Source organism: Manis javanica, chromosome 7, assembly GCF_040802235.1.
Source record: "Manis javanica isolate MJ-LG chromosome 7, MJ_LKY, whole genome shotgun sequence".
NCBI classification, from domain to species: Eukaryota; Metazoa; Chordata; class Mammalia; order Pholidota; family Manidae; genus Manis; species Manis javanica.
In genome coordinates, this window is record NC_133162.1 from 134,049,247 (window position 1) to 134,063,989 (window position 14,743).

Genomic DNA, 14,743 nt, shown 5'->3' on the forward strand with positions numbered 1-14,743 from the left:
TTTGTTTCTTTAAACATAGTGAATGTACTTGTTTTGTTTCAGGCACTTTGCGTTTGTCTCCTTGAGTTCTCGGGACCATCCTGTGAGGTGTCATCATGTCAGTCATAGAGATAAGAATACTGAGATGCTTGTCTCATTGTCAGTTAATTCCTTTTCTACCATCTGCCTTTGGCTAGGAGCTGAAACTCTGAGAAATTTCTCTGAGCCAGAGAGAAGTTTTGGATTTGATCCCTCTTGGGATCTATTGTCTCTGCCTGACAGAGCCTTCCCCAACCTATAAAAAAGAGGCAGGGTCATTGAGCATGGAATAAGCCTTTATGGAGCTAAGACATGTCTCCATGACGCACTGTGCGCTCCTTTAGGGCAGGGACTGTCTGATGGATCTCTGTGACTGCAGCACCTAGGAAAAGACTCAGCAAATATTTGGTGACTGCATGATTCAGTGTTCAGGGTGCATAGCTGGGATGCAAATATAATTGTAGGATGAATTAATAAGTGACTAAAATAGCAATACAATTAAATTCACTTGAACTGTGTTTGTTGAGTGTTTATCAATATCTGGCTATGAGCCTCTAGATTGGGGGTTGGCAAACTTGTTCCTTGAAGGTCCCTATAATAAATATCTTCAACTTTGCATATGGTCTATTTCACAACTACTTAGTTCTTACTGCTGTAGCCTATATTAGTCAGGTGCAGCTACCATAACAACAAAATGCCACAGACTGGGTGGCTTAAACAACAGGGGTTTATTTTCTCACAGTTCTGGAACCTAGAAGTCCAACATCATGGTGCCATGAGGTCGCTTTCTGGTAGGATCTGTCTTCCTACCTTGCAGGTCATCTTCTTGCCGTTTCACGACCTTACTTGTGTGTGTGCAGAAAGGAAGAGAGAGATTTCTGGTGTCTCTCCCTCTTTTTATAAGGAGATCAGTCCTACCAGGTCCCCTTTATGACCTCATTTAACCTTAATTGACTCTTTAAAGGTCCTGTATCCCACTACAGTTACATTGGGGGTTAGGGCTGCAACATATGAATATGGTGGGAGACACAATTCAGTCCATAACAGAGCCTGAAGCGGCCATAGACAACATACAAAGGAACGGCTAAGACTGTGTCTAATAAAACTTTACTTGCAGAAACAAGCGGCAGGCCACATGTGGCTCACAGTCATGTAGTGCGGTTTGCCAATTCCTTATCTAGATATAGAAAGATGATCAACTTCATGAAAAAACTTATTTGGAATATTTCCTCCAGGTGTTCACTCTTGGCTATAGGAGCTCTGGAAGCTCCGTGGGAAGAACACAGACCTGGGGCAGAACCAGCGTCAGCCTGCCTGGGACCCCTGACCTTAGCTTTCCCTGGAGGCTGCTATGAGCCTACCTCACCAAAAGCATCAAATGCATGGGTGACAGTAAGTAGGCCTTTAACAAATTTTATTTCATTGCCTATCTTCTATTTCCTATAGAAGGAGATACAAACCTTAGTTCAATGGCAGTTGGTGTGATGTATGTGAGGCAACCTGTATCATGCCATTCATTCATTCATTCAGTCAGTCAGTCAGTCAGTCAACTATTTCTTGAACAGCTCCCATGTATAAGTCAGAGCTCTGAAAGCTGATACACAGATGTGATTAAGACAGACACACCCCACTCCTCCTGGTGCATGTGGATGAGATATGGGTCTTGCCAAAAATATAGCATCATTGAAGAAAGCCTATGAATCCTCTTGACTGTGCCTTTTTCATGAGCTTTTACCCATTCCTATTCATATCTGCTCTTTGGAAAGTGCCTGCTACCACCTCATCTTAGTGAATGAATTTCCTGGCTGCTCCCTTACTCTGTACAATAGGTACAGGCCTTCTGGGTCTCGAAGGCAGTGGGACCTGTGAGGAGCTGGCAGCTTCAAAGGAGAAGTGGGCCTTCATTTGGGGTGAAAGGCTATTTGGACAGACAAAGGAAAGGTAGCAAAACCAGTCTCAGTGTTCCACACGAGAGTCAGGTCCTCCTCCACCTCCCCTCCTGATACGGGCATTCTGGGGGGTTTCAGTGATGGTTTCAATGACAGCCGTGCTGGAGGGATGGGCGGCCTGGGAACCTGCTCACTGGGATGGCGATTCTTCAAGGGGAGGCCTGGCCAAGCTTGTCCTTGTTTCTGAGGGAAAGGTGTTGTGAAGGGCCTGCTGAGTGACAGCACAGCCAGTTAACCCATTGCTGCCCACAGGAATTCACTGGGCATTGCCTGGCATCTGGCGCTGTACAGGTGTGGGAGGAGTGGGTGGATGGGGGCTGGGTAGGCACTGAGATGTGGTGCAGAGATCAACAGGCCAATGAAGAGGTGCCTTTTTACCCCAGCTTTGCCCTCTGTTAGCCATGTGTTTTCAGCAACTCACTTTTACAGGCTTTACCAGGTAGAAAATGAGAGTTATTGACTATGGCCTCTTCTAGACCCTGCCTTTCAGGAGAAAATCGAGGTTTGGCACCTCTAAGCTTTGCCAGATGGCAAACAGCGCTCTGGTGCAGGACTCAGGGCTGGGCAGGATGAACCCCCTCCCGGGGACCAGTTCGGATCTCCTCATCCCCCAGCAGCACACGGACACCCGGCCAGCAGTGCGCGCCTGTCCACAGGGCCCCTCCCAGACGCTAGCCTCCTCTCTCCTCTGTGGCCTGTACAGATTCTGCCCAAGTTCACCGCAGATCTGTGCCAGCCTTGACTCTGTTCTGCCTTGTTCTGGATGCACCGTCAGCCTGGTGCAGCCCCAGAGGCAAACGTGTCCTCAGGAAGTGGGATGGAGGATGGGTTGAGCTGTTCGGTCAGCCAAGGTGGCCTGAGCAGGGTGGGAAGATACCGTCTTCCTCCTCTGCCTCTGGGACTCAGTCCCTCGCAGAGTGAGAGGGCGGGGCTGACGAAGGAGGCTGGGCTCCTGCCTGACTTCATCAGGGTGGTGGCCTCGCCCGCTGAATCAGCCCAACTGGACCAGGCCTGAGGAAGCACGTGTTGGCATTGTGAACACCTGGAGGCTCTTTCCGCACTTCCCGGGGCCCCTCCCTGCCCAGTCTGGGCATGTTCCCCAGTTCTCGGAGGACGTGCTCTGCTGCAGAAGGCCACACCTGGGTTTACCTGCATTCCAGGACAGCTGGACCTAGCAGGTGAGGAGGGACATGGGTGCTTCTGAGAGGGGAGACTGCTCTGGCATCTGGGGAGGGACAGTGTGGCAAGGTCTGGATGGGAGTTAATTCGGAGTTTGGATGGCCCTGTTACTAGGCTGTGAGCCATATGGGCTGCCCTGCCCTGCCCTGCCCTGCCTGGGTATACGCCAGGAGATATGCCAACCATGGCCCGCGAGGGTCACAGCAGGGCTCAGACAGGCCCTCTATGGGCGCATCTGATCAATGGACATAGTTTCAGAATTGCAAACCTGGGTCTGTGTATTAGAGACTGTGGATGTGTGTGTCATTTGCTATAGGTGTGATTGTTTTCTGTAAATGCTGTTTTCCGAGCTAAGCCAAACTTAGTTATCACAAAAATTACAGTAACGATGTTCAGCTCCATGCTTATGCACGCCCCGTGCTTGCCCCACTGCCTGCCCAGAGCTGCTGCCGGGTTTGTATGAGTCCAGTGACCAGGCAATGCTCATTCTTCAGCATGATTCCCGGAGTGGAGGAAGACAAAGGGCTCTGGCATGAACTCTGAAGCCCCGGGTTGCAGACTGAACTCAAAGGACCTTCCATTCCTCTGTCACTGAAGAGCTGCTGAGACACCTGGAAAGGACGCAGGGTAGTGCTGGTGAAAGCGTGGCCCTGCCCCTGCCATCCCCAGAGAGTGGGGGACAGAAAAGGGGCTTGCTGTCATTTCATCTCCTTCTGCATTCTTTGCTTTGTTTGCATAATGAATCATCTATTGACTTAATTTTTAGAAAAAGCTATTTTTTCTGGAGAGGAAGAACTAGTGATAATCCTTAACAGTTTCATCCAGTCATGGTTTGCTTTTTCTTCCAAGATCCCTTTCTGGGGCTCCCTGCACGGCCTTCCCTCCCGTGGCTCCAGGGTGGCCAGTGCACATCTTCTTAGGCCGACTACCCTCAGTCCCTACCTGTGCAGGAGGTCCCCTCCCACACACACACACACACAATTAGCCTCTTCTACGATTGTTTTCCTGGTTATAGTAGAAGTCACAGCATGGAATTTTAAAATCAATTTTGTTGAGGTATAACTCACATGATAAAATTCACTACTTTTAAGTATACAGTTTGATTTAACTGCATACCTATCAGTACAGTCATCACATAGAACCTTCCTGCTCCCCGAGAAGGTCCCTCCCCTACTGCCCCTAGAGCCTTCCCTGTAGTCTCAAGTGAATGGAGTAGTGGACGTGGTCCTTGGTGTCTGCCTTCTTGCATTTGGTAGAATACTTCGGAGATTCTGCCAAGTGGTCGTGAGTGTGCGAAGTTGTTCCTTTATTGTGGCTGCGTGGAGTTCCAGGGCATCACTGTGCATTTACCAGACACAGTGGGGGGACGTTTGGACTGTGGACAGTTTGGCTATTATGATTACTTCTGTTATGAACATTTGCTACCAGATTTTGTGTGGACATGTGTTTCACGTGTTTTGATCAGAACCTAGAATAGCGTTGCAGGTCACATGCTAAGTGTGTTTGACTTTACATGAAGCACACACTCCTTCCCAGCAGCTACGCACGCCCACCCTGCCAGCAGTGTGAGAGCCTGGCTGCCTCGGAGCCTTGTCTACGTGGGATCGTCGGTTTTTAGGATGTTAGCCATCCTAGTGGTGAAAAGTGGCATCTCATGGTGGTTTTGATCTACATTTCCCTAATGACTAATGATGCTAGCATAATATCATGTACTCATTTGCCATCTGTATACTCTTTTGATGAAGGATCTTCCATTTTTTTGCCCATGTTTATATTGGGTTTAGCTTACTCCTGACCTGTGAGCGTCCTTTATATAGTCTGGATACAGTTCCTTGTCAGATGTGTTTGAGTATTTTCTTTTCTCCCATTCTGTGGCTTGCCTTTTACTTCTCGTACAGTGACTTCTAAACAGCCAAAGTTTTAAATTTGGATGAAGTCCAATTTCCCCTTTTTGTTTTGCTGGTTCAGACTTTTTGCAACCTATTTGCTTACTCCAAGATCACAACGATTTCTTATATTTATTTCTAAGAGTTTGGTGGTCTAGCTCTAACACTTAGGTGTGTGATGCATTTTGAGTTAATTATTTGTATGGTGTAAGATGGAGTTTTTCTAATATTTCACATTTTTTTGCATGTGGTTGTATTTCCAGTACCATTTATTAGAAACACTTCTATTGTTTTTATCTTGAATTAAGAGGGTCTGGTTTTTATATAGTCTTATTGATTAGTTTTTAACCCAAGGCACTGGGAAAACTGCAGTATTGCATATAAATGTTAATAAACGACCTTCAGTTCTTGTCCTCTTACTGGAATACTGAAACGGTGTTGCCTTGTGACCAGCTGCGTTGTGCAGAGCTGGTGTATGGGGGAGTTCCCACGTAGAGTCGGCGGGGAGCCTTCTGTCTGCTGGGGTCCAAGCGGAACCCAGCCTCCTGGCTGCGACGGCTCAGGACCGGTCCGGTGTTAACCATGCAGCACACACAGCCTGTGGGCGGCGTGTGGACGCGGGAAGGAAGCTGCTCCTCATCAGGCATGCACCATCTCCCGGGTGCCTAGTTTAACCGTCCACAGCCGCACGGGATGGGAATGGCCATCCCACCTTGCAGATGGCAAATGTGAGGCTTAGAGAGGATGACTAACTGATCCACATTAAATGAGCAGCAGAGCTTGGATATGATCCCTTTTTCTTTCTATTATACTCCCTCCACCAGTTACTGGAAATTTGCACACTTTTTGCTGTATTTATATTAGGGTTCCCCTGAGAAACGGGAGCAGTAGGCTACATGGAGACATGTAGGAGGGAGTGTGTTATAGGAATCAGCCCGTGCTGCTGTGGAGGCCAAGCAGTCCCAGGATCCGCCGTCAGCAAGCTGGGGCACCGGGATTGCTGGTGGTGTATTTCAGTTGGAGTCCGAAGGCCTGGGAATCAGGGCCTGATGCTGTGAGTCCCCATCGGGGTCCAAACCCCAGAGAACAGAGGCTGTGCCTGAGGGCAGGAGGAGGTGGTCTCAGCTCCAGCAGGGAGTGAACCCTCCTTCCTCACCGTCCTGTTCAGGCCCGGCCTCGGTGATGGGACCAGGCTGCCCACCGCAGAGGGGCCGCCTGTGTCACTCAGCCCCGCCACCCCCTGTGCAAATGCGGGTCTGTCCTGGCAGCAGCCTCCAGACACACGGAAACCAGGCTCTGGCAGCAATGTGGGCGTCCCCAAGCCCCCGAGGGGCCTGTGAAGGTGACCATCACATTAATGAGGTTTTATTGCCAACTCTTACCAAATAAGGGCACATTTGGCAAACAGAGAACCAGGAGCCAGGATAGACAGGCCCAGGCATGGTCCTCTGAAGCCCCAGGTGCAAACCAGGAGACCGTGAAGGGTGGGGTCTGCATCTAGGAGCACCCAGGTCAACAGGGTCCTCAGCTCCTGAGTCCGCACTGGTGGTTGCTTGTGCCAGGGGCTGTCTGCTGGTTCAGTGGGACTTACATCCATGTGAGAACAGCGACAGTCGTCTTCCAGGGTGCTGAGAACCGGAGAGAGTGTAGGTGAAATGCCTACCGTGTAGCAGGTCCTGAATTGCTGCCAGTCTTTGGTCCACCAGGCCAGGGAAGGGAGGAGGGGTGCCGTGCCCGCGGGATGCCAGTGAGAGTCAGAGCTGGGATACCAGGTTGGGTGACCCCAGCGAGACCACAAATGCTTGCTGCCTCCCCTGAGGCCTCCAGGATAGTGACACTTCTGCCACTGTGTGCTGCCTGTCAGTGATGCCTGTGTTGTTTAACTGACAGCACACTCCATAAGGTGTGTGCCCTTTGCCTCCTACAAAACGAAGACCAAGCTGTTGTTTGGGCAGGTGAATTGGGCCACTAGGTGCCCCTGCACTGCAGGCTGCCTGCCTGGGAGTGCGGAGCCTCCTGACTCACAAGAACTGGTTTTCCAGTGTGCACAGCGGGTCAGTTCAGAGCAGCTGAGCTTCGAAGCTGGAGACGTGGGTTTGAGTTCTGACCACCCTGAGAAAGTCGTTAACTTTTCCCAGCTTCACTTGTGTTCGTTTTAAAATAAGAGGAAAAGGTCCAGTCCATGTGTTGAATGCCTACTGTCTGCTGGGCACCTTACAGCTACTCTTTCACCTCATGTGCCGTCATGCATACCGACCTAGAGTGTTTTCCTTCCATCTTAGAGGTCCAGGGAAGTCGAACACCTTTCCCACAGACACGCCGCTAAGTGGTCACTCTTCCTGACTCAGTCTTTTAACTTTTCTAAAACACCATGCTGCTACTAACTCAAAATTGGGGGTAATACTAATACACAAAGTAATTGTGAAGAGCGAACGAGGAAGGCAAAGCATGCGAACTGTCAAGTACAGCACACCTGCCTGAGCTGTGTTTGGTTCTTTAAGCTGAAGCAACTAAATGAACCTTTATATTAACTGTATGGTAAATGTGCCAGAATAAATATACAAGTCCAGGCAGAAAAGAGGGTTATGCACATGCATACGGAGATTAATATTTAAATATACAGAGAGGGAAAATGCCTTTTCTTTTTATTTATAGAGTAGTTGTTTCCTTTTACCCATATTTTCCTCATGAGGCAGTCATAAAAATATTATTATGCCCCCAGATAAGAGCCCTTGCCGGGCCAGGAGCACAGATAGAGCTTCCGAATACTGTCCGGGGTATGAAGGTAAGAGTTACATAGCCGAGTGCTGGGCCGCAAGGCTGATGGTGTCCCAGCACGTCTGAGCTCTGGGCACTGCACTACGTGTCTGCTGTGCTAGTGCAGGCCCTGACCGCAGGCCTGGGAGGGAGGCCTTCCCAGGCATGGGAGCAGGATGGAAAAAGTCGTATTGCTCCCCCAGGTCAGGGAGGTGCGAGCTACCCCTGCATCTGCCTGCACAGCCCCTGGTGCCGAGCACAGGCCTGGCACGGAGTGAGACTCAACACAGGATGAGTGAGTAACTAAAAAATGAAGGTTACCACAATGAGTGTAGTTGCCATCTGTCACCATACAAAGATATTACAATATTATTGAGTAATTCCCTATGCTGTACTTTTCATCCCTATGACTTTTTTTATTTTATAACTGGAAGTTTGTACCTCTTAAACCCCTTCACCTGTTCTGCTTGTTCCCTTTCCTCTGTATTTAGGAGTCCATTACTGGGTTTTTGCTTGTTCATTTGTTTTGGTTTTCAAATTCCAATAGAAGTGAAATCATAAGTTATTTGTCTTTCTCTGTCTGACTTACTTCATTCAGAATAATACTCTCTATGGCCATCTATGTTGTTGCAAACGGCATTTACGGCCGAGTCATAGGCCATTGTGTATGTATATATACCACATCTTCATCCATTCCTCTATCAAAGGACATTTAGGTTGCTTTCATATCTTACCTGTTGTAAGTAATGCTGCAATAAACATAAAGTTGCATATACATTTTTGAATTAGCATTTTCTTTGGGTAAATACCCAGGAGTGGATAGTATAGTATTTCCATTTTAATTTTTTGAGGAACCTCCATATTGTTTTCCATAGTGGCTGCACCAGTTTACATTCCCAAAAAGTGCAGGAAGGCTCCCTTTTCTCCACAGCTCAACCAACACTCGTTATTCCTTGTCTTTTTGATACTAGCCACTCTGACTCACGTGAGGTGATAGCTCATTGTAGTTTTGATTTTGCATTTCCCCAGCGATTAGTGGTTTTGAGCAACTTTTAAGTGTATGTCTTTCTTGGAAAATGTCTGATCAGGTCATCTGTCCATTCTTTAATAGAACTCTTTTTTTGATGTTGAGTTGTATGAGTTCTTTATATATTTTGGATATTAACACCTTACTGGATATATCATTTGCAAATATTATCTCCCATTCAGTGAGTTGCCTTTCATTTTGTTGGTTTCCATCACTATGCAAAAAGCTTCTTAGCTTGATGTAGTCCTACTTGTTTATTTTTGCTTTTGGTTCACTTGCCTGAGAAACAGATCTAGAAAAATATTGCTGAGGCTGATGTCTCAGAGTTTACTGCACATTTTCTTTTAGGAATATTGTAGCTTCAGGTCTTACATTTAGGTCTTTAATCTATTTTGAGTTGACTTTTGTGTGCGGTATAAGAAAATGACCTACTTCCCTTCTTTTGCATGTAACTGTCCAGTTGTCCCAACACTATTTGTTGAAGAGACTGTCTTTTCCCCGTTCCATATTCTTGCGTCCTTTGTCCTAAGTTAATCATACATGTAATGCAGGTTTATGTCTGGGCTCTCTGTTCCATTCCATTGATCTGTGTGTCTATTTTTGTGCCAGTAGCGTAGTGTTTTGATTACCATAGCTTTGTAGTTAGGTTTAAAATTGGGTATTTTAATACCTTCAGCTTTGTTCTTCTGTCGCAATATAGTTTGGTCATTTGGGGTCTTTTATAGTCCCATACAAGTTTTAGGATGAGTTGCTCTAGGTCTGTGAAAAATGTTATTGGAATTTGATAGAGATGGCACTGAAGTTATCGATTGCCTTGGGTAGTGTGGCCATTTTAACAATATCAATTCTTATCCATAAGCATGGAATGTATTTCCATTCACTTGTGTCTTTTTCAGTTTCTTTCATCAGTGTCTTATCATTTTCAATGTGCAAGTTTTTTACCTCCTGGGTTAAATTTATTTCTAGGTATTTTATTCTTTTTGGTGCAATTGGGATTATTTCCTATATAATTGGGATTGTTTCCTAATTTCTCTTTCTGGTACTTTGTTATTAGTGTAGAGAAATGCAAGAAAAACAATCTGTATATTGTTTTGTATACTACAACTTTAATGAATTTGTATATTAGTTCTAATAGTTTTCTTGGTGGAGTCTTTAGGGTTTTCTGTATATAGTGTCATGTCATCAACAAATAGTGGCAATTTCACTTCTTCCTTAACAATCTGGATGCAGATTATTTTATTTTCTTGTCTGATTGCTGTAGCTAGGATTTCCAGGACTGTGATGAATAAAAGTGGTGAGAATGGGCATCCTTGTCTTGTTCCTGATCTTAGAAGAAAAGCTTTCAGCTTTTCACTATTGAGTGTGATGTTAGCTGTGGGTTTGTCATATATGGCCTTAATTATGTTAAGCTATGTTCCCTCTATACTCACTTTGTTGAAAGTTTTTATCATGAACAAGTGTTGAATTTTGTCAAATGCTTTTTCTGCATTTACTGAGATGATCATGATTTTTAACCTTCATTTTATTAATGTGGTGTATTACCTTGATTGATTTCCAGAATTTGGATCATCCTTGCATCCTTGGCATAAATCCCACTTGATTGTGGTGAATTATCTTTTTAATGTGTTTTTTAGTTTGATTTGCTAATATTTTGTTGAGGATATTTGCATCTATGTTCATCAGGGATAGCAGTCTGTAATGTTCTGTATTTTCAGTGTCTTCATCTGATATTAGTGGCATGGTAATGCTGGCATGCAGAATGAGTTTGGAAGCATTCCTTCCTCTTAAGTTTTTTTGGAATAGGTTGAGAATAACAGGCACTGGCTCTTCTTTAAGTGCTTTGTTGTTCTGCTGTGAAGCCATTTGATCCTGGACTTTTGTTTGTCAGGAATTTTTAAATTACTGCTTCAATCTCCTTACAAATAATTGGTCTATTCAGATTTTCTGCTCCTTCCTGATTCAGTCTTGAAAGCATGATTCAGCATGTTTCTAGGAATTTATCCTTGTCTTCTAGTTTGTCCAATTTGTTGGCATGTAATTTTTCATAGCAGTCTTTCATAATCTGTGGTATCATTTGTAACTTCTCTTTCATTTCTGATTTTATTTACCTAAGTCCTCTTTTTTTCCTTGGGAAGTCTGGCTAAAGATTAATAAATTTGTGTATCTTTTCAAAGACTAAGCTCTTTGTTTCACTGATTTTCTTTTTATTGTATTTTCCATCTCTAGTTCATTTATTTCTGCTATGATTTCTATTATCCTTCCTTCTACTAACTTTGGGCTTTGTTTTTTCTTCTTTTTCTAGTTCTTTTAGGTGTAATATTAGATAGTTTGACATTTTTCTTGTTTCTTGAAGTATGTTTGTATCACTATAAAATTCCCTTTTAGAACTGTTTTTGCTGTATTCCAAAGATTTTGAACTATTGTCTCCATTTCCAGTGGTCTTCTAATATTTTTTATTTCCTCTTTGATTTCTTCATTGACCCATTGATTGTTTAGTAGCAAGTTCTTTAATCTTCATGTTTTTGTGTTTTTTCCAATGTTTTTCTTGTAACTGAGTTCTAGTTTCACACTATTGTGGTAAAAAAAGATGCTTGAAATTATTTCAATCTTCCTAAATTTATTGCAGCTTGCTTTGTGGCCTAACATGTGATCTATCCAGAGACTTCTATGTACAGTTGAGAAGAATACGTATTCCTCATTTTTGGTGTCACTGGATGGCGTGTTCTGTATATGTCTGGTCTAATGTGTTGTCAAATGCCCTTGTTCCCTTACTGGTTTTCTGTCTGGATGATATAACTATTGCTGTTAAATGCTATGTTCAAGTTTCCTTCTATTCTTGTATTACTGTCACTTTCTTCCTTTATGTCTATTAATATTTGCTTCATGCATTCAGGTGCTTCTTTCTTTGGGTGTGCAGATATTTGCAATTGTTTTATCTTCTTGTTGGATTGGTCCCTTCATCATTTTGTAGCGCTTTTTTTGTCTCTTGTTACAGAATTTGTTTTAAAAGTCTATTTTAGAGTCTGTTTAAAGTCTGGTTTGTCTGATAAATGTTCTACTAGCCCAGCTTTCTTTACATTTCCATTTGCATGGAATATATTTTTCCATCTTTTTGCTTTCAGTCTGTGTGTGTCTTTAGGACTGAAGTGAGGCTCTTGTAGGCAGCGTATAGGTGAGTCTTAAATTTTTGGCCGTTTAGCCACCCTGTCTTTTGATTGGAGCATTTAGTCTATTTACATTTAAAGTAGTTTTTGATAGGTATATACTTATTGCCATTTTGTCAATTATTTTCTGGTTGTTTTTGTAGTACTTCTCTTTCTTTTTTTCTTGCTCTCTTCCTTTTATTGATGACTTTTTTGGTGTTGGATTCCTTTCTCTTTATTTTTGGTATATCTATTATATAGGTTTTTGTTCTGTGGTTATCATGAATTCATATATAGCATCCTATATGCATTTGGGATATTGAGAGGGAATACACTGAATCTGTAGAGTGCTATGGGTAATATGGCCATTTTACAATATCAGTTCTTCCTATCAGTAAGCATGGAATGTCTTTCTATTTATCTGTGTATTTTTCAATTCAATAAGAATTCTTTCATCTGTATCTTATTTTCAGTGTTCAGTTTTTTTTATTAAGGTACCATTGATATATAATCTTATAAAGGTTTCACATGAGCAACATTGTGGTTATTACATTCACCCATATTATCAAGTCCCCCCACCCCACCCCATTGTATTCACTGTCCATCAGCATAGTAAGATGCTATAGAGTCCTCAGTGTACAGTTTTTTCACCTCCTGGGTTAAATTTATTCTTTGGTATTTTTTAATGCAATTGTAAATGGAATTGTTTTCTTGATTTCTCTTTGTGATAGTTCATTATTAGTGTATAGAAATACAGCAAATTTTTATATTAAGTTTGTATCTTATAATTTTACTGAATTCATTTATTATTCCTGACAGTTTTTTGGTGGAGTCTTTAAGGTTTTCTCTATACAGTATCATGTCATCTGCAGATAGTGACAGTTTTACTTCTTCCTTTCTAATTCATATGCCTTTTTCTTGCCTAATTGCTGTGGCTAGGACTTCCAGTACTATGCTTGATAAAAGTAGCTTGTTGAATAAGAGTGGGCATCCTTGTCTTAAAGGGAAGAATGCTTCCTAACCTAAGAGGGAAGAAAGCTTTCAGCTTTTTACCACTGAATATGATATAAGCTATGGTTTTGTCATATACAGCCTTTTCTATGTTGAACATATTTCCTCTAAATCCACTTTCTTGAGAGTTTTTAATATAAATGAATGTTGAATCTTGTCAAATGCTTTTTTGGCATCTATTGAGAAGATCGTATGATTTTTATCTTTCATTTTGTGATTGTGTTATATCACACAGATTTATTTGCAAATGTTGATCATCCTTGCATCTCTGGAATGAATCCCATAAAATATGGTTTATGATCTTTTAAAAGTGTTGTTGAATTTGGTTTGTTAATATTTTGTTGAGGATTTTTACATCTGCATTCATCAGGGATATTGGTCTTTAATTTTCTTTTTTTGTGGTGGTGTATAGTTTTGACATCAGGGTAATACTGATCTCATAAAATTAGTTAGCAAGTTTTCCCTCTCAAATTTTTTGGAAGAGTTTGGGAATGATAGCTATTAAAACTATTTGGTAGGATTTACCAGTAAAGCTGTCTGGTCATGGACTTTTGTTTGTTGAGAGTTATTTTTATTACTGAGTCAATCTCCTTACTAATAATTGGTCTATTAAGATTATCTATTTCTTTGTGATTTAGTCTCAGAAGATTTCATGTTTCCAGGAATTCATCCACTTTTTCTAGGTTGTCCAGTTTGTTGGCACATAACTGTTTGTAGTCGTCTCTTACGATCCTTTGTGCTCCTGTGGGGTCATTTGTAACTTTTTGTTCATTTCTGACTTTATTTATTTGAGCGCTCTCTTTTTTCCTTAATGAGTCTAGCTAAGGAGTTGTCAACTTTGTTTATCTTTCCAAAGAACCAGCTTAGTTTCAGTGATCTTTCTGTTGTTTTTTGTCTCTTTTTCATTTATTTCTGCCTGATTTTTGTTATTTCCTTGCTTCTGCTAACTTTAGTCTTCACTTGTTCTACTTTTTCTAGTTCTTTAGGTATAAAGTTAAATTGTTAAAAGTATACAATTGTTATATTGTATAAAGTTAAACAAGATTTCTCTTGTTTCTTAAGATAGTCATGTATTGCTTTAGAATTCCCTCTTAGAACCATTTGTTTCCATTTGCTTGGAATAACTTTTTCCATCCCCTTTACCTCCAGTCTCTGCATGTCCTTAGTTCTGAGATGAGGCTCTGGGTAGGCACCGTGCAGATAAGTCTTATTTTTTATCCATTCAGCCACACTATGTCTTTTGATTGCAGCATTCAGTCCACTTTCTTTTAAAGTATACGTTGCTAGGTATGTGCTTACTGCCATTTTGTTAATTGTTTTCTGGATGTTTTTGTAGTTCATCTTTGTTCCTTTCTTCTCTTTCTCCTTTTGTGGTTTGATGACTTTCTTTAGTGTTATGATTAGCTTCCTTTTCTCAAAGTATGAACGTTTTGATCACTCTTTACACATAATTTTAGCATTCATTGGTAGCTCTTCCCTGAAGTAACTCTTACTGAAGTGTTCTAATGGTGATTTTTCTATTTCCCTTATTCCTTCCACATCTATTAATTGGAATTTTTCAGTAAGGAAAAGTTTTCTCTTCTCCCACATTTTTTATTTATTCAGTAATTTATTCATATCAGTATAGGCTTATGGATAATTATTTTATTCTTTTGGTTATAGTTCAATAATATGGTCACTAATTTTGTTACTTAAGCTGTTCTAAGTTGGGGAGAATTGGCCTCTTACTAATAGTAATATTAAGTAATTATGTTAAGTAATGTTAAGTCTTCA

The 14,743-nt window shown here is 42.3% G+C and overlaps 1 protein-coding gene and 1 long non-coding RNA gene across 4 annotated transcripts in view; one reads left to right on the forward strand and one right to left on the reverse strand.

Annotated features, from left to right (window-relative positions):
* LOC108408299 (uncharacterized) overlaps window positions 1–14,743 on the reverse strand; it is an 89,195-nt gene that overhangs the window by 23,696 nt on the left and 50,756 nt on the right. The window lies entirely within an intron of this gene.
* ARHGEF4 (Rho guanine nucleotide exchange factor 4) overlaps window positions 1–14,743 on the forward strand; it is a 129,301-nt gene that overhangs the window by 11,210 nt on the left and 103,348 nt on the right. For all 3 annotated transcript variants that reach the window (XR_012133431.1, XM_073241607.1, XM_073241608.1), the window contains exon 2: window positions 1,254–1,410. Coding sequence is in view for 2 of the 3 variants with exons in the window: in XM_073241607.1 (XP_073097708.1) it covers window positions 1,254–1,410 (157 nt within the window). In the remaining variant the exon portion in view is untranslated. The remainder of the gene's footprint in view (window positions 1–1,253; window positions 1,411–14,743) is intronic.